This window comes from Ambystoma mexicanum, chromosome 6q, assembly GCF_040938575.1.
Source record: "Ambystoma mexicanum isolate Mex_15411 chromosome 6q, UKY_AmexF1_1, whole genome shotgun sequence".
Taxonomy (NCBI): domain Eukaryota; kingdom Metazoa; phylum Chordata; class Amphibia; order Caudata; family Ambystomatidae; genus Ambystoma; species Ambystoma mexicanum.
The window spans coordinates 1,473,593,225-1,473,612,897 of record NC_090937.1 but is presented as its reverse complement, the minus strand read 5'-3'; the positions used below and the strand labels follow the sequence as shown (position 1 = coordinate 1,473,612,897).

Below are 19,673 nucleotides of genomic sequence, written 5' to 3'. Positions count from 1 at the left end.
CCCAGTTACTTATTTCGCCTACTGGCGGTTGAAATCAAGTATATGCTTTAATGGGGATGGTTGGGTGGGTGTTGTGAAGGAGAGAGAGCATGGACAAAGAGAACCTGAATGACCATGAAGGTATTTTTTTTCATTTCCCTTACGTCCTGCTATCCCTCCTTCCCAACTAGTTAGGACCAGATTAAAAAGCAGCCTCAATATTAGATAGGGTGGAGGAGACAGCATATACATAATTCAAGTTGCGGAGCACCCCTTGGCCAAATTTGGCATCTTTCCTGGAGGGTGCATCCAAAGCATTGCGCTTGCAAAAAAAAAAAAAAAAAAAACTGACCAGCCCTACACATTTCTGAAATGGGGAATGTGCCTAATATAGACTACTGATACGCCCTTGCCTTTTGTAAGAAATCACAAGCCCCTTAATGTCGTAGGCTTTTGCAATACATTAAACAACCCACCTGGCAATAGAGGATTTGACAGCTTTATTACCCCGGGGAAAGACCACACCTTAAATAACAATCTGGTCAGCTTTCCTGAACGGTTTCGTTCTCTCTAAATAAAACTTGTTCTGGATACATCCGGATTATGTAAAACGTCCTTACCCACAGATGCATGCAGACAGGGTTGACACATTGGAAGGAGGATATCCTGGTTTAGATGGAATTCCGAAACCACCTCAGATAAGAAAATCAAATAAGGTACCTTTGAGGAAAGAGCCTGAAGCTCTCCGATCCTCTTAGCCGAAGAAATGACTACCAAAAAGACGGTCTTCCATGTAAAAAGATCAAAATCACAGGCTGCCATTGGTTCAAAGGGATTGTGCATCAAAGGCGAAAGAACTATATTTAGATCCCACTGAGGTGGCGCCTCATGATTAGATGGAATCAAATGAAGGCGGCCTTCAAAGTGCCTCAGAATAGCCTCATTTGAAAGAGAAAGACTGTTGCGCTGTATGCACCAATAGCTGACAAATAAAGCATGCAATTATCCACTTGCTTGCAAGTATACCAGGCAATTTCAAGTGTATGAAACAAAGGTCCTGGAAGGCGAGTATTCCAGGCAATTGGAAAGGATGGTGTTAAACAAGAAAGAAAACAAATCACACAACCTAATGGAGAGAAACCAAAACAGTTTTTTAGTGTACACGTCTGGTAGGAGGCCTGTAAAGGCCAAAGGAACTATTGTGTATAACAACCCAAGGAGTAAAGAAGAATTCATGGTAAGGGAAACACCCTCTGGAACAAGGACCCTTTTATCCTCGACAGGTCCCAGGAACTATTGTATAGGTCCCATGAACTATTGTATTATATATAAAACCTTCCAGGGGCAAAGAAGAATCCATAGGAAGGGAACAACTTCTGGGGCCAAGAATCGTCTTTCCTGAAGAACCTTGGTTTGAACCTTTTACTTCCTTTATGGACACTTTTCGAAACCTTCCCAAGTTAAAGAAATGTCCCCTTTCCATCTTTTAGTTTATAGTGTGAGGGTCAGAATAGAACTTTGGACACAGGACAGTTTTGTGTTTGACATCCTGACACGGAAAGATCCTTAGTTTTGGTTGAGGTAGGGAAATTCTTCTTAGAGCAGGGTCAGAGGCCTTTTCCCAACCCCTTTAATTTTCAATAAAAGTATTTAACCAGAACCATGGCAAACCTCTGTCCGACTCTCATTCCCGACTCCTCGCAGTACGAAGACTCGATAATATTTAGCAATACATCTTGTTATCCCAAGCTCCACATTAATGCTACAGACCAGTATGGTGGAAATGCAATCTGGGGAACTCGACGTGGGTATTACACGTCACAGTAGGGATAGTGCTACAGACACGCCCATGTTGACGTCTCTTTTCAATCTATGAAAGAAAGATGCAAAACTATGTGATTAACACTAGATGTCGACTATATGCACATCATGTGATTCTAAGCAGATTCACAAGCATCAGAAATATATTTTTAGCCTTTTTTTCCTTTGAAAAAAGTACTCTAAAATGCATAATTTGGATCCATTCTTATCAAAGGTTTCATGGGTGGAGAATATCACCACCAAATTCCCCTGGTATGATTTGATTTCAACTGTTCGCACACATCACCAACTGAAACTTTCTCCAGACAGCACTTTCTATAGGGCTGAGCAGATTCATTATTTTATTACCAATTACAATGAAAATCCACCTCTTAACAGCCCATCTCTACAATAAACAGAATATGAAGAGCAGCTAGCCAGAGCACCTATTCAGCTATGTGCAGGGTCATAGCCAGTGTCCCAGAGGATTTAAACCTAACAAGATTAATTTCACAAAAACTTTGGGAAGTATGGTCCAGTGAATTTAAAAAAGCTGAAAGATCATTGCAAATCAGCGGCACTTCGTGGTTTCAGCTACTGGCAAATAGCTCCACCGCGGTTCTTGGACATATTATGGGCTCCCCCTGCTTCTGGGATACAGCACTCTATTGATGTTAATGGGGTTTGGGTTGTCCTGCTTTGGGAGGGTCCTCAGGATCTTCCTGGAGCACGGGTCCAGCTTAAAGACGATGCACTTGTTTCTGGTGTTCCCGACCACTGGCACTAGCTTCCAGCAGCTGCAAGGAAGTACAGCGAGCAGAGAGAGGGGTTCCAGCAAAGTTCATCTTGTGGTTAGTTGGTCCCACCAGCCCAAGGGAAGAAGTCGTCCATTCCAGGCTTCTGTAGTCGATATGAAGTTGGAGCTTCAGCACTGCAGCAGGGCTTCACCGGGCAGTTCAACAGTACAGGAGCGTGTAACAGGCTTCTCTTCCAAGTCGGATGTTTCTTCCAGTGGTCGACTCTGCCTTCTGTTCAAGAGACCTCACCATTTTATGCAGGTTTCTCCCATTTATACACAGCCTAGCTGTCACTCGCACATCATTTAGGAGTTATCCTCTCCGCTTCTTTGTCAATGTCTAACCAGGTTGCGGCCGTGTGCCAGTCCACCCACCACCAGATCAGAATCCTTAAGAGGGTCATGCCCTTGATCCCGGTAGCCCTCCGCCCCCCTGTGGTAGCCGCGTTAGTCCTCACACGACTGGACTATTGCAACTCGCTCTATCTGTCTCAACCTATCGGCCTCATCCATCGCCTTCAGCGTATGCAGAACCTGGCTGCTAGGCTGGCTACTGGCTCCCCTTATGGTGCCCACATTACACCAGTGCTTCGCCAACTGCACTGGCTCCCGGTGAACCAACGAATTCAGTTTAAATCTCTGTGTATTGTTCACCGGGCTATTCACGGTCAGGGTGCTGAACTTTTGCAGCTTAAATTCACCCGATATTGTCCGGACCGGGACCTCCGCTCTGCTACTTCTAACCTGCTCACTGTCCCCAGGTTTAACCGGGCAAGGCTCGGTGGTAGAGCCTTCTCTGTTGCCGCGACCATACTTTGGAACAGCCTCCCTGAACCTCTTAAGGCCACTGTTAACCATCTCGGATTCAGAAGAGCGTTGAAAACCAACATGTTCTAAGCCTGACCACTCCACTGGTCTTCTCCGACTGGGTAGCTTCCTTCCAGCGCCATGATGCCTTTGGGTGAACGCGCGCTTTACAAATGTTAATAACATAACATCAGGGAGCCAATCAGCACTGGGTGCATTCAGGTAACTAAGGAGACTAAGGACGGGAAGTTTCAGGCACCTCCCTTCCTGCCCTGCCAGACACACTGGAGCAATAGGTGGGTTTCACCATTGAAGCCCGCCAAAGAAAAAAAACAATAAGGGGATCAAACCTGGTTTTGCGCACAGAGTAAAACCCAAGAAAGACAGCAAAAGCAAGAAATGCTGAAAAAAGAATACCCGGGCCATTTTTACAAAATGGGCACCCATGGGTGCATTACTGCAGCTGAGGATTCAGCCCGCAGTAAAAATGGTAGGAAAATTAAACCAATGCCACCAGCCAGTAAATTTAGAGAGGGTAACAAAAATGTTTACATGAGTAAGTAGGAAAAGGGGCTACTAAGTAACCCCCCAGCACTTCCACATAAGCTGGGCTGTACTGGGCCTACATGGGAAAAACAGGTAAGTAAAGTCAATTTCACTTTACTACTCTTGGGGACAGTACTTTACCCAAGGGAAGGTATGTAAACCTTAAGAGAAATCCAAAGGACTTCTCTGTGACACTGCACTGAAGGTGCTGTGTGTCCCAATACAAAAAGGTGATGCATATGGAGTTTGTGAGACTACAAAACCAAAAGAAACAGAGTCCAAATCAGATCAAAAATACATGAGAGAGTGAGAAAAAGGTCTCAGCATAGAAATTCAAAGTCCAGCAAAACAGCTGGAGTCTCTAAGGTTGAAGGGAATTAGCAGAGAAATGAGAATTCTCCCCGACATAGTGTGAAGAAAACGAGAACTTAGTTTTATATTTCATGTTACCTTAAGACTTCTTAACCTCTTTGCAGAGTATGAGATCATTAACACTTCATATCTTCTAAAAAATATTTTGCGGGAAAAGAAGCAATACACAATTGCTGCATGTAAATTGCAAATACACAGCGGGGAGAAAATCTACTTACTCTAATGCAGGCCTTAGAACTTTAACTTTCAATGCTTCCAATATCCGGTTTAGTTCTACAAAAGGTTCTTTTTGACTGGAGTCTATGGAAAGGCCAGCTTCCTGAAAACCATAACATTAAAATGTGTTTAAAGGTACAAAATTACAGAAAACATTCTGGACACTCCATACAATGGACCGGACAGTTTATAAAGTACATTACAGAAGGATTGTCTGCTCATTTCCAGACGCAAATACATATTGACTTTACAGTTCCAAGAACAAATTCCTTCTGTTCCTTAATCTTTTGTGAGAACCACGCTGGTCTCCGTCACATCACAATTAATCTTGTATGACCAGTGGCAAATACACCTATTCGGAAACAAAAATAAATGATCAGCTATCGTCCCTGCAGTCCATCAACTCTTCCCCACCGATATGTACGCAAGGTTCCAGTTTTATTTTCTTGTACACATAGTCATCATTATTCCAGCATATTCAATATTTGATGACTACAGAAATTCAGGGGAGCTGGGAGCTATTTAGCTTCTGTTTATCACCTAGAAGAGCCTGGTTAGCTTTAAACCAACAGTTACCAGGAGCTACATCTGATGCTGAACAATCACAATGATGTGAATTTATCTCTATTCATAGATGGTCTCAAATGCACAAAGATTAGAATACATCTATATGACAGTGAAAACATATTAGGTCATAAATAATAGATACAATGATATCTTTGCATATTATTGTATTTGTATTGTATTATTTATATATCGCTCTTTCCCCACTTGTGTGGCCTCAATGCACTTTTTTCTCGGTTGGAACGCCCTTGGTGATCGTGGTCGATGTGGTGGGAAATTCTAGGGAGTAAAGCTTAGGAGATGCATGTGTGCATATTGCCGCTCTAAGACTTGGGTAGCTGGCAAGGCTGGACTAAGCATCCCCAAGAGATGTCAGACACTTGGGTGGGTGCAGATGAGGGTTTGAGATAGATTGCTATTGTTGAGAGGGTCTGTGTTAGGACAGCTATACCGGATTCCTTTGGGGTGGTAGTCATCTATGCTAGTGGCAGAGGTGTTGAGTTACATCAGGTGTTTCAGTCTGGACGGCTATGTGCGATCCTAGACCGGATGTGCATAGCCATAGCCTAATTCTATCGTGCATGGATGCTTGGCTGTGCCTGCGGCCTGTGTGCACACTAGTGGTGCGACATATACGTACCGTAAACTGCAGGATGGTTTGACTGGGGCCATATTTGTCCAGGACTAGAATTGAGAATCCTATACCAATGAGCCTAGATTTCAAATGTAGCAGGTATCAGCATATATTAAACAAAGATGGAAGCTACACCTATATTTGGGAATCCTGTATAGTGGGAGAGAGACCTAGGTTTCAAATGCAGTAGGCCATATCATATAATCAACAAAGAAGGAGGCTACACATAGTTTCGAGAATCCTCCATGGTGGGAGAGAGGCCTAGTCTTCCAAAGGCCGTAGGTTTCAGCCTATAGCACAGTATGTTTCTGTAATGTAAAAGTAAGGTATGTTATACCTAGATTCGGGAGTACATTTGTAGTGGGAGATTGCTAGTGTTGAGAATTCCCTGAGTGAGCGATGCAGGTTAACAATCACAGTGATTCCTTAGTGATGGGGGTGTGCTACCATGGGCTACTTATCACTTTGTTTGTGGTCTGTTCTGTAGGACGGCGGGCAAGGGGGCGCGGTGACAATGTTGCAGGTGTGCCACAGCCAAAGCTGCTGGTTTACCTGGAGTGCTTGTTGGGTGGGAGTGTTGCTGTGGGTGGGTTGATGTGATTCAGGTGTGCCACAACGAAAGCTGCTGGCTTACCTGGAATACTTGTCGACGGGCAGTGTTGTTGAGCAATTGGTGGTGGCGGGTCAGGTGAAACCGCTGCGAGAGCTGCCGGCCCTTGTGTTGTGATTGATGCAGGGGAGTTTATTAGTGGTGTATTCTCGGATGCAGTGGATTAGGAGTGCATTGGGAAAAGCCAGGTTTTAAGGGCCTTTCCTGAATTTCTAGGTGGTTTTCAGTGTTGCAAATGCGTAGTGTAAGGGACTTCCAGATGATTGGCGCTTGGACGGAGAAGGAGGAACCGCTAAGACTTGTGGAGCTGTGGGTGGGATCACTAGGCAAAATGCTGTGCAACATCTGAGGTTCCTGGAAGGTTGGTAGGGGACAATTTTGTCTGAGGATTTCCGGGCCAGTGTTGTGGCCTGCGCGGTGGGTGATACACATGGCTATGAAGGTGGTGCGTTGAGCAATAGGGAGCCAGTGGAGGACTCTCAGGGTAGGACTGAGGTGTTCTCTGGCGGGCAGATTAATGAGCAGGAGTGCTGCCGCATTTTGAATTATTTGGAATTTCGTTAGTTGGGATGCCGGGTCTCCTAGGTAGAGGCAGTTTGCGTAGTCTAGAGGGGAAAGGGAGTTGATGGCTGAGAAACGGTGGGGATAGGTGAGGTAGGGGATAATCCGCCTGAGAATCGTTGGTGGAAGAAGCAGGTTTTGAATACGCTGATGGTGTGTTGGGTGAGGGAGTCCAATCACGTCCAAGGTTTTGTACCACGTGAGAGGGTGCCAGTGTTTGCCCTAGTGGTTTGGTCACAGGATTAGTTGGGGGAGGAGCAATGTTTTCCCGCACACTAGGATTTCGGTTTTCCCAGGGTTGAGGATGAGGTGGTTGGTCGTCATCTAGTGGTCAATGTCAGAGTGCAGGATGACAGGTCCGGGCTACCAGAGCCTTCAGAGTTTGGGATTTTGAGGATGATCTGGGTATCATCTGCGTAGTTGTAGCAGGTAAGGTTTTACGAGCGGATGATTGCGGGAATGGCTTGCATGTAGAAGTTGAAGATTGGGTTGATGTGGATTCTCCCTGGGGGACACCTTTACACACTGGTCGTGATATGGATATGAACTGGTCGAGGGGCATGATTTGCAGCCGATTAGAGATAAAGGATGAGATCCATGAAAGGGCTCGGATACAAAAAGAACAGAACAGTGTCAACCGTAGCGTGCCAGGGGTCAAGTTGTTTAGCTAAGCACCAGTGGCAAAAACTGATCCATTTGCTTCTATATTGAGCCCTCGTAGAAAGTTTTCTGGCCGCTTGGATAATGCGCATATTGTCCTCGGACAGATTAAACTGCGCTAAAGATCTGAATTCAGGCACCAGGCTGCCAAGCTGAATGATTGTGGGTAGGGGTGCCACAGCTGGTGATCACTCTGGTGAAGGTTGGGAATCAGCAGCAATCTGATGGGAGGAAGAATCGACAGATGCTGAAGTTCCGAAAACCAGAATCTGACTGGCCACCAAGCAGCTATGAACAGGAGAGTGCAGTTCGATGCACTCCTAAGCTTGCAGAGTGACTGATGAATCAGAGGCAATTGCATAAGCCTTCATGTTAGGCCACAGGATCTCGATGGCGTTTCCCAAGGAGGACGCTCCAAGGCCGTCCTTCAATGCATAAAGAGGAAGTTTCCTGTTTGTAGAAGTCGCAAAGAGGTCCACGTCTGGAGTGCCCCATTGGCCAAAAATTTAGGACGGGACATCGCTCTTTATTTCCCACTTGTAACTGACCGCCGACTGACGGCTCAGTGAGTCTGCAGTTACATTGATGTGACCCGGGAGGTGTACAGCCTGGAGCCAGACTTTCCACTGGATGGCCCAATCCAAAATGTGTACGGCTAGGTCTACAAGGAGAGGGGACCTGGTGCCACACTGCTTGGTGATGTAAAACATTGCCACAGATTTTTCCGTGCAAACATGGACTACCTTGTTGGTGATGGACGGTTGAAAAGCTTTAAGAGCCAGGAACACAGCCAGGAGTTCCAGATAATTAATATGGAACAGCCTGTCCTGAGGTGTCAATGGGTTGAATGCCTCGAGGTGACATAGCGTCGCGCCCAACCCCAGAAGGGAGGCATCCGTGGTCACCGTGACTTGTGGGCAGGGCTCCTGGAAGCAAGCCCCCACTGAAAGGTTATCAGTCAAAGACCACCATTATAGATCCGCCCTCATGCAGAATGGAACTGGGATTATCTTGGCATCTATGTCCGTTGCCGGAGACCAGCAGCTCTGAAGAGCTAGCTGAGTATGCCTCATCTTCAGACGTGCAAGAAATAGAGCTAGCATGCAAGAGGCCATGAGAGCCAGAAGTCTTTGGAACCACCAGAACATCATGGGCGAGGACTGGAGGAAGAGTTTACACGTGGTTGATAGGTCTGCAATCCTGTCCGCCATTAGGAACACCTTGCTACTGACCGTATTCCAACAGAAACCCAGGAAAATCAGGTCTTAAGAGACGGTCAGACTATTTCCGCCAATACACAGACAGCCCAAGATGGAACAGGAGCTGAAGGAGAGACTGAAGATTGGACAAGGCCGTTTGTGGGCAAGGACTGCGCAGGAGCCAATCGTCCAAATATGGATATGCATGAATCCCCTGCAGTCTGAGGAAAGCTGCCATGACCGACATCTTCGTAAAGACACGCGGCGCCGAGCTGAGACCGAAAGGGAGCACACGGAACTGGAAGTGTTCCTCTCCCAGGGAGAACCGCAGATATTTCCAATGCGGGCTCCAAATCAGAATGTGCATGTATATGTCCTGGACGTCTACTACACTGAGCCAATTGCCATTCCGAAGAGAGGACTTTATTTGGCAAGGCATGATCATCTTGAATTTCTCTTGGGGAAGAGATCGATTGAACTGGGAAAGATAGAGGATAGTGCGCAGGCCAGCCTGGTTGGTTTGGGCACTGAACAGACGGGAATAGTAGCCATCCCCTTGCTCCCTGAGGGGAACAGGCTCCACAGCTCTGAGGTCTAGAGGTTTCTGTACCTCGGCTCTGAGGGAGGGCGACCCAGTCTGCTGGAAGGGAGGGTTGAAGGGTGGAGTAGGGGGGGAGCGGCAAGCGGAAGCCCGGCCGAGCGATGGACAAAACCCATTGGTCTTCTGTGATGGTCTGCCATACCTCCAGATGAGACGAAATTAGTCCTCACACGGGAGTCTTGTGCAACCGACAAAAGATATCATTTGGATGATTTTCAGCAGGGAGACTACCTGTCCCTGGAGAGAAGGCTGCTGGCCGAGAGAAAAACCGACACCTTGCTGTTGTTGCCTACAGCGGGGCTTGCCAACCGGAGTTTCAGATCGGCACGCACAGCGATCCTGAAACCCCCTGAACACAGAAGGACCGAGTTTAGGACCCTGACCTCTCTGTATAAGGGGCCTTAGCTGACCCTTTTGCCAGGACCAATAAAGACTTGGTGGTTTGGGTATTCGCCTTAGTCTTTGTGAGTTCCTCATCTGTGAAGGAATTCTGTGAAGGAATGGAACAACTCCTTACCATCAAAGAGAAGGCCAGAACTTTGTCCTGCACTTCCATTGAGCACTTCGTTGCAAGGAGCCACGCTTGGCGGTAAACATCAACCCCGACCATAAGGCCCTGAGCATAGGTATCCATGAGGTGAGCCGCAGCCTCCAGTAGATCCTGTGCCAACACTCTGGTGTCCGACAAACCAGCTTTGAAGTCTTCTAGCCTATCCTATCAGCTAGCTCCCTCCACAGCCAGACATTGGCCGATGCCAGGATGAGCGCGGTGTTAGCCTTACAAAGTAGGAGCACCGAATTGGAAAAAACTTTCAAGCCAATGGTGTTGACAAGTTTGTCCTACTTGGAGAGGATTTGGGAGGCTGCAGCGGAGGATGTAGAGGCCGGTTTGGACTGGAGGATGGCTGCTGTCACCACCGTTGACAATGGGAGCGGACAAGCCGGCAAGGTGATTGGCAAAAGTGTGAGTGGGAGGTGTCAGGGGTTGGTTGCTGGCGCAGTTGTAGTGTGATGGGCCTATTAGGTGTCTCGCTGCATTCGCTGGTGGGTTCTGTGGGACGATGTTCTCTAATCCATCTCTCCATCTTGCCGCTTTTAGTTGAGCAGAGCGGGATCTACGGGTGGGGGAGAGTGACAGGTTGAAGGAGGTAGGTGTGGTGAGGGAAAGGAGGAGGGGTGAGGGATGCACATTGAAGGTGCGCTGTGGAAGGGGGGTGGGCTGTGTGATGGCACGGGTAGGGTATGACTGCAGTGGGTCTCATTGGGCCTAGTAGTGCGCCAGCGTGCTGCTCTGTTGTGGCCTGTGACTGACATGGCACCTAGTTGACTGTGTTGTGCGGTTGAGGCCTAAGTTTCACAATGCAGTTTGAGTACAAGATGGAACACAATTAGATTTGAGAACACAACTAGATTTCATAGTCCTGTATAGTGGGAGAGAGGCCTACGTTTCAGAAAGCAGTTGTGAGTACAGGATAAAGCACAACTAGATTTGAGAGTCCCGTGTAGTGGGAAAGAGGGAGGCAGAGTATAGTAATCACATAATTGTCCTGGTGTAGGTAAGTTTGCTATGTGGCCGGCCTTCTAGGGTAGAGTAATTGTTCTACTCCCCGCAGAGGCCACTCCTACCTTACTAGTAGCTGCTGGTTTACGGCTGGCCACTGGCTTCCCCTGCTGGCACCTGCAAAGACTATATGGAGCCGCATCTTGTAGGAGCAGCCCTTTGCATTGGGTCCCCTTAACCCCAGAGGCTGCCCTGGGAAGGTCGGTTAAGAGCAGCGATCTGACCAATCAGGGCAGGAGGGCAGAAGAGGGAAACACAGATGCCAGGCAGGACGCGGTGCGTAGGCTGGGCCAGGTGTCCCAAACAGTGGGCAAAATACTGTAACAAGGGCCCAGGAGAATCTTTTGTTAAAATAAGCTCACCCGCAGTGCTGGAGAGGAAAGAATTTGCCTAACACTATGTCCAGTTCCTCGTTCCCCAGTGGAAGCTCCTGGTGAGTTGGATACCCAGCACCACCTTGTAGCTCTTGCTTTGCCAACCTTAATTTTGAGAGCTGGACTATTTTACAATCGACTACAACAGGGTATAATCATTCAAAATAAAGTGCCATCTGTTGATTCATGCTAAGGTCTAATTCATTACACTTCGATTGTGATGTAAAATACACAGATGTACACAATCGTAAGGTGGACATATTAAAAGAAGAAACACATTACAGATTCTTAACTTGGAATCAAAAAAGGTTTAACTTTTTTTTTTTATTTTTTTTTATTTTGAAAGCAAACAATACAAACCAAACTTGCAGCATTATTTACAACAGACTCGTAAACATCAATTAACACTCATTACTGCACCCCAATTCCCCCCCCCCCTCTCAAGAGCTTATTTGCATTTCCGGTTCTGTATCCGCTGCGTGTGGCTGGGTATCGCTTCCTTCCGAAGCTGCAGGATCTACTACTGTGCCAAACAGTCCTGTTATTAACATTCTCCAAGCCGTAAGGTTACCTACATCTTCCTCCCCGCAATTGCTACATGCCTCCTGCCACACCACCGTTTCAGCCTCTGCCCATTTTTGCAAGTCCCGCCACCATACCTCTACCCGTGGCTTGTGGCATTGCTTCCAGCCCATGGCTATCCTTCTTTTAGCAAGCACATATGCCAGGTCCCTCAGTTTCCCAAGGTGTTTAGTGTTCCGTGGTCTGGGAAACCCTCCCAGCAGGCAGACCCAGGGCGTTTCTATGTGTAGCAGGACCCCTTTATCCGCTAGTTTCCGTGCCGCTTCCCCCCCAAAAAGCTTCGATCACTGGGCAAGACCAGAACATGTGTGCCATATCAGCGTCTTCCTCATTGCATTTCGGGCATGCTTGTCTTCCTGCGTTTGCAAACTTAGATATTCTTTTCGGGGTCATATAGGCTCTATGCGTTATGTATAACTGTATCTGCTGCAATCTAGCATTTCTGGACACTTTCTTGTGGTATCCCATGGCTCGTTCCCACATTCCATCGGTCAACTGTGCCCCCACCTCCGCTTCCCAGTCCAGCCTCAAATCAGTCAAATCCTTCCCCACCCGGGTCATCACCATCTGATATAGTCTAGAGATCTCATGCCCTCCCTCCGATATGTCATATATCGTTCCGATTAGAGCGTCTGGTTCTTCCGCCAGTACAGTCTCCGGCCAGGTTTTGCGAATAGTCTGCACTAGCCTAAGATACGTAACATATTGGCCTCCATGCAACCCTGTCTCTTCTCCCAGGTCTTCGAATTCTTTAATAGCCCCTTCTTGCCATATGTCTCCCAATGTGGCCAGCCCAACCGATTGCCAATAGGTCCTGATTATCATCCTGAGCCGGTTGTCTCCCTTAGTTAAGGCAACTAGTGGCACCTGTGGGGAACACGGGCACGGGTTCTCCATCAGCTGGCACACTCTGTGCCACATCTTCCACCCAAGCAACAGCATACACAGCGTTCATTAATTTCAAGTCTAGGAACCCAGATAATCTCTTTTAGGTAAAACGGGGTGCAGTCCTGCCCAAACAGCCTAGATTCAGGAGTTTCTTCATCAGAGAGCCATTTGGTTACATATTGAAATTGACTGGCTACATAATAAGCCTCAAAGTTCGGCAGCTTGATGCCCCCTCTATCATGGAAGTTCTGTAGCTTCCATAGCGCCACTCTATTGCGGGTGCCGTGCCACAGGAAGTCCCTACACATACTGTTCAGTTTGGCAAAAAACTTCTTGGGTATCAGGTGGGGTATATTACTGAAGAAATGTAGCAGCCTAGGCAGGAACACCATTTTGAGCATCGCCCCCCGCCCCATCATCGCCAGCGGCAGCTTCTCCCAAACTTCATATTCGTGCGGATTTTCTTCACAGCCACCTCGGTGTTATGCAAGTGTTCCCCCTCCACAGTATGATACACATCTATTCCGAGGTAGCGGAAAGAATCAGCGGGCCAAGGTACGGACAACACTGGCAATCGTTCCAGAGGGGCTCCTATGCAGCTCCCCAATGGGAACATGCTCGATTTTTGGGGGTTTACCGCTATGCCGGACAGTTCTGCATACTTTTCCATGACCTCTAGAATATACTGAAGATTTTCCTCCGGATATTTCAAAAACAGTAACAAATCGTCAGCATATAGGGATATTAGGTGTTTCTCTCCCCCTACTTCAATACCGACCAAGTCATATTGTTGTCTGAGGTACACTGCTAAGGGCTCCAGGGCCAGAATATATAACATCGGGGACCAGGGGCACCCTTGTCTGGTGCCTCTACTGAGTTGCCACCTCTCAGATATGACCGATCCCGTGCGTACTCTGGCCAGTGGTTCACTGTACAACAATTTCGCCCACCTAACATAACCCGGCCCCATCCCGTATTCTTCCAGGGCCGCCAGCAACCATGGCCACCTCACTGAATCCAAATCCTTGACTGCATCTAGGGACACCACCACCATTTCCTCATCGCTTCTGTTCCCCTCTTCAATCACCCGGTGGAGTCGCCTGTGGTTGAAAAATGTTTTAACTTTAATTCCAACACTATCGACAGTACTGTAGTCTTCTTGCAAAGAAGACGCATGTTTTGTACAGAAGGATCTATACTTGCACTCTCATTGTGCAGATCAAAGGGCACATGAATTGTTGAGCTGCTTTACTGGCTCCGGGGAAATGGACCAGCTTCGTAGACAGTGGGCCAGACTAACACAGCCTGCATAGCAATTTGATGGTATATGAAGTTTGGCCGAGTAGAGGGATGCAGACTCTGCCCTACCGCAACACTGCATTGCAGTACTGGTGTTGTTAAGTGCAAGGAGGGAGAGTTGCAGTGTCAGAGCGAGCACTATGCCAGGTGCTGGAGCTCACTTGCAACACTACTCCCAATACCAGTAGAGTGAACGTGGGGTCATTGGATTGTGTTCAGGAACAGGAGAGTGTAAGCAGGGACTCAGCATAGCCAATGCTGTATAAGCAGTGCCATGTTGGAGCAGGTGCAGTGCCAGTGCAGTTGATCAGTGCCATGTGTTAGGTAAAAATGTGTCCAACTAGTGTGGGACTTCCAATACTTATCACTTGGTATTAGGTAACCTACCTTTTAACATAGGCATGTACTACACAAGTTGGTAGTGTGACTGAGCAGCTAGGCTTACCAAAGAGGGGTAATATGAGCTGGTGAGCAGTACAATGAAATCAGTAAATGCAGGTATCCAAGTAAACAGTTGCACATTTTAAAGTCTAGTGTAAATATTTATGTATATCTACACAAGGATAGTTGGACAATCTTTAAAAAGCAGCAACTAATAGCAACTTTTTAAATTTTGTATTTGCTTTTAATTGTATAAACAATTTCTATAAAAGGAATGGGCTACAAGTCCAGCATCTAAACGTTCTTCATTTTTCTTTGAGAAGGAGGTTCCTTGGATGCAAGGGCCCAATAAAGGATGAAGCACCTCACCAAGGTAGATCTCCGAGTTGCGCTCTACAATCTAACCCCCCTCAATTCCTAATCTAGTCGAAAGGCTTGCATCATCTTAGCTGTCGCTATTGTGTATGTGACTATATCTCCACTGATTAGTCTAGGTCACCAGATATCTTCGTCATGCAGAGTATGTTCGTAAATAAGTGTCTCTTATTTTCGCAGCGCCCTCGTATGATCATAAGAGATGCCTGACTGACTGTTCTTTATTTCCACAGTATCAGCATAAATCAGTTGGTGATTGTCGCCGGATTTTTAGAATCTCATTAGTCTTTAAGATATTTATTCTCGCTTTCAAAAGTGAGCCTCAGAGGTGTCCATCTGGAAATTTTAACAGATAGTTCTTGAGTTGGACCACCTTCTGTGTTTCTACCGGAAGGTGAGCAGTTAATTTGTGTTTTCTGGCCGTTTCCAAAGTTTGGGTCCATTCCCATCTGTTCAATTTCAGCTTGGCTTTGGATGGGTTTGCTTCAAGTTCTACTTCAGAGCTTCCCATTGCATACAAAAGGTTCACATTGTTAAGAGCCCATTTCGTCAACATTGGATTCTTACCACTGTCCATTTCAATCTTAATGAGGTCCAGTATCTTGGGGCACAGTGGTCGTTGAATCTTTCTGTAGAGCAACACGCTGTTTCTTTCTGTAACTGCCTTTAATGAGACCAGGCTGAGTCCTCGTCTGATGGACGCAATCGGCGACGAGAGTGGTAATTGCAGCACTTTTCGCCAAAAAAGGCCTTAAGTTTGGTCCAGAGCTGGGTGAGAATCCTCTGCATTGCTTCAGCGCCATAAGCAATTACCAGAATGACCTTACCTTTATAGAAGTTCAATGTTGGAACAAGGGAAAAGTACCCACATTTTTTATCAAGAGCCATTGCCTGTGCAGCTAAGGATTTCATCCTGGCAATCTCTTGAGTTGCATTGTCGATTCTACTGGGCTCTTACTAATAGTAATGCCATGGTATTTAAAGTTTGCCACTGTTTCCAGGTTGACTCCTACATGCTAACAAAATTTGCCCTTTTTCTTAGCCGTTTCTCCCAAAACTAGAACTTTCGTTTTTGTTGGATTGATTTGGAGGTCGCTTTTTATTAAATACGCCACAATGTTGTCCAGTTGGCGTTGAAGGCCCATTTCTATTTGATCCAACAGAATGATGTCATAAAAGGCACAATATCTTTTCTCTGTCAATTTTTGGTGGAAAGCTTCTGGCAGAGGCATCCAGGTCTTCGATGTCTCTTATATAGGCGTTATACAAATCGGGTGACCCCTCTTAAAGGTGTGTATCGAATTTGACAATAGGCCTGCAGTGTTTAATCACACCCTCATGGTGGTTTCCGAGTACAAGGATTTCGTAGGATCTATTATTGATCAAGGGCAGTTCCAATTGGACAATTTTTCCCATAACTTCCCTCGATTCACCCCATCAAAGGCCCGAGTCAGGTGTATAAAGGCCATGTAGACTTTCGGAAGACCAGTTAGGATCGTGGCTTTCAGTGCACTGATCATCATATTAGCCACCGTGCCAAGGCCTTTGACGAAACCTGATTGAAATGTATTGATACAGTCCTCCTCCTTTGACCACAATTGGAATTTGTCCAGAATTAAAGATGCAAAAATCTTGCTGATCGTATCTAGCAAGGCGATTGGCCTGTAGTTTCCAGGGTTGGACTGGTTACCCTTTTTAAAAATTGGGATTATGTTGAGTGTTTTCCAATAGTTAGGGATTGTCTTCCTTATAATGCATCTTCTTATGATCTCTGAAATAAGTTCTACCCAGGTTTCCCTATGCAGTTTCAGTTCAACATTGATGATTCTGTACGGGCCCGGGGCTCTTGAATTGTTCATGCCCGCAATTTGCTTTATGATCGTGTCCTTATCATAATCAATATCCCAATGGGTCAAGTCATGAGGCTGATCAAGTTCTGGGCAGGTGGGCTAATGGTAAAACAGGTCTTCGAAATGAGATATTCAGTTGACCTCACTGACGTCATTTTAAAGCTGTTCGTCAATGGGTTTTGCCAAAGGTTTAATGAGGCTCCAAAAGTCTTGATTTTCTACTGCAGATGGCGTGCAGCATAGATTCAGAATCCTGTTGGTATAGTATTCTCCGATGTCCTTTCAACCAATGTTTATAGGCTCTAATGCTTGTTCATGCACTTTCTTGGTTGACCATTGTTGGGTGTCTTTTTGCAAGTCTTTTTGCTTGCCTCATACTTTTTCTCCGCTTACTGAGAGTAGCATCAAAATCGTGCAGGTGTTGAAGAGAGAGAGAGAGATTTTGCCGGGGCTGGTTTAGTCAATATGGCATCAGCAATAGAACATAATCTAGTTGGGGCTGTTGCATCGGCTGTGAATCCTGTATGTATAAAGCTTTATATTGGGTTGAAATTTTGCCAATTGCTTCCGCCGTCAATCTCAGGCGAGAGCCTTGGTGGTTGGCCTCGATGGGGAGCTTCATCACTGGATTTGATGTTCTCAAGTATGGCCAGGTCCCACAGAGAAGGTTGAGGTCACCTTTTTTACATATTCCAGCACATTGAGTGACATCATTTGAGGTCAGTACCAATACAATATTGAGTTATAAGGAGGGAAACGTTATAGTCAGATCAGAACATACTTTGTACTTAGAAAAACAAATTCTCCCAGGGGATGTAGGCAGTCTTTTATCCCAGCAATAAGTGTTCAACAATTAAAACAAGTAAGGCAACAAGCACTGCCAAAGCCAGTAGGTTCAGAAGGGGCCTTTAGGGAGCCAGGACAGCCAGAGTCAATAGGCTAGTTCAATGTTCTGAAGCTCTCTTAGAAAAGGTTTTAAAAAAGTCAGTAGTTCAAATAGAAAAAAAAAAAGAAATCGAAGAAGCTCAAGAGGAGCCATCTTGATGAAGCACAAGCTGGAAGGCGAGTGCAGATGAGTTGAGGCCAACTCAAAAAAGAGTGGTAAATAGTTCTCCAAGCTAGGAAGCACCACAATTGGCAAACGGTAGATGTGCCCCAAGCCCCACAGTACCTGTGAACTGAAGAATTCATTCCAGCTCGATGCCTTACTGTTGCAGTGTAGCAGCCCCTTGTTACTGGTCCTTGGTCGTGGTGACGAAGGGGAGGACATGTGGCAGGATTCTGCAGCAGCACTCGAGAGAGGGGCTCTGCAGCAATCGATTCTCTTTGATTCAGTGACTTTTTGTGGTTTTAACACCTTTTTCTCAGTGCCAAAGAAGAATGAACAGCTGTGGTTACAAGTTACTTGATCCCTACGTCCTGGGCTCTGGATGAAGCCTTCCTGCTTTTGTAGGGTCCTCTGGATGCTCCCAAAGTTTTGATTGGATCCGCACTTCAGAAGACAATGCACTCGATGATGGTCAGGGCATTGGGATTCTGCAGCTTTGGAAAGGCACAGCAAGTCAGGGGTAGCGCCAAAATTAAGCTTGTCTCAAGGCTAGTTGGTCCCACCAGCCCAAGGGAGGGTGAGGGGCTGAGGGGAGTCATCCCGTACAGGTCTCCCCAGTTGAAACAAAAACAGGGTCAGCACAGCTGTAGGGTTTCACCAGGCACTTTGCGGTTGAGTCTCTTCACATCGTCTTCATCGGATATTGTCCTCCAGTGGTCGACTGTGCCTCTAGTCCCAGAAACTTCACTTTTTAAGTAAGTTCCCATTCAATCTCCCAGCGGGGTGGCTGTCCTTCAGGTCAGCCAGCCGGCAAATCCGAACTGATTTTCACTCAGGCACACCCATAGACAAAAGCAAGGGACATTTCGGGGCCCTCCCTCACTTCCTGCCTTTCCAGACACACTGAAGCTTGGGGGGGGCTTCAGTGCTTAAGCCCGCCAAAGGTAAAATACACAACGAACTCAAACGCGATTCAAACAACACCGTAAAATCCCAGAAGGAACTAACTGACAAGAAATGGCGAAAAAAGAAGACCGGGGCAATTTTGGGAAAATGATCACCCTTGGGTGCTGTACTGCAGCTGAGGAATCAGCCTGCAGAAACATGGTGCAAGGTAGTAAAAAAGAAACCACTGCCACCAACCATACAAGTTAGTAAGTGTAACAGAATGTTACATGAGAAGTGGAATAAAGGAGTTACTATGTAACCCCCCCAGGACTCCACACAGGGTGGTGTGTGCTAGACCCAAAAAAGAAAAGGTAAGTAAGACAGGAGTCATTTTAATATTCATGGTAACAATAGTGAGCATATGGCCATTTGGATATCGTGCATGCAATCGATGGGGATGCAGAATAACCCGGATACCAAATAATCAAACCAATTCAGGAAGATGACAAATGTTACTGTTTTAAAAACAAACAATTACCTAAAACAGGGAGTTACAACTACGTTTGCTCGAGCTCTCTGTATTTCACATAAAACCAATCTTTTATACAAAAACTACGTCAGATGTGATATCATACTACGTGGCAAATGATAAAAACATACATGGATTGTGATAGGCTCAAGGGGAACATCTAAGTATACTTTCTATAAGGGGTGGGACTGTGATTGGACCTCTACTGTCAGGTGGACAACTTATGCTTACCTCTAAAAGATGTAATCTTCAACACTATTAAGTACACAGTATATCATTGGTCTTCAAACTATAAGGCCCTCTACAATTGGTTGGGACGCTCTTGCCATGTCTGGAACATTCGGTACACTTAGCAGCACGTAAGCTCAAATCCAGGTGGCAGCAGGTGGACTTGACTTAACCTACCCACCCAATTAACCCATCATCTCTCATCAACTATGCCTTCTGCCATGAAAATCGTCTTTGAACTTGGCCTTGCAGTGTAATCTGGTCTCTGGGAATATAAGGGAGTGCGAGCAGGAGACCACGATTTGGTCCATTTTGCAGCATTTAA

General features: G+C 46.3%; 1 protein-coding gene across 3 annotated transcripts in view; it reads right to left on the bottom strand.

The window, feature by feature from the left end:
- The window catches only part of RMND5A (required for meiotic nuclear division 5 homolog A), a 683,833-nt gene that overhangs the window by 281,829 nt on the left and 382,331 nt on the right, over positions 1-19,673 (bottom strand). For all 3 annotated transcript variants that reach the window (XR_011282312.1, XM_069632185.1, XM_069632186.1), the window contains one exon: positions 4,519-4,619. Coding sequence is in view for 2 of the 3 variants with exons in the window: in XM_069632185.1 (XP_069488286.1) it covers positions 4,519-4,619 (101 nt within the window). In the remaining variant the exon portion in view is untranslated. The remainder of the gene's footprint in view (positions 1-4,518; positions 4,620-19,673) is intronic.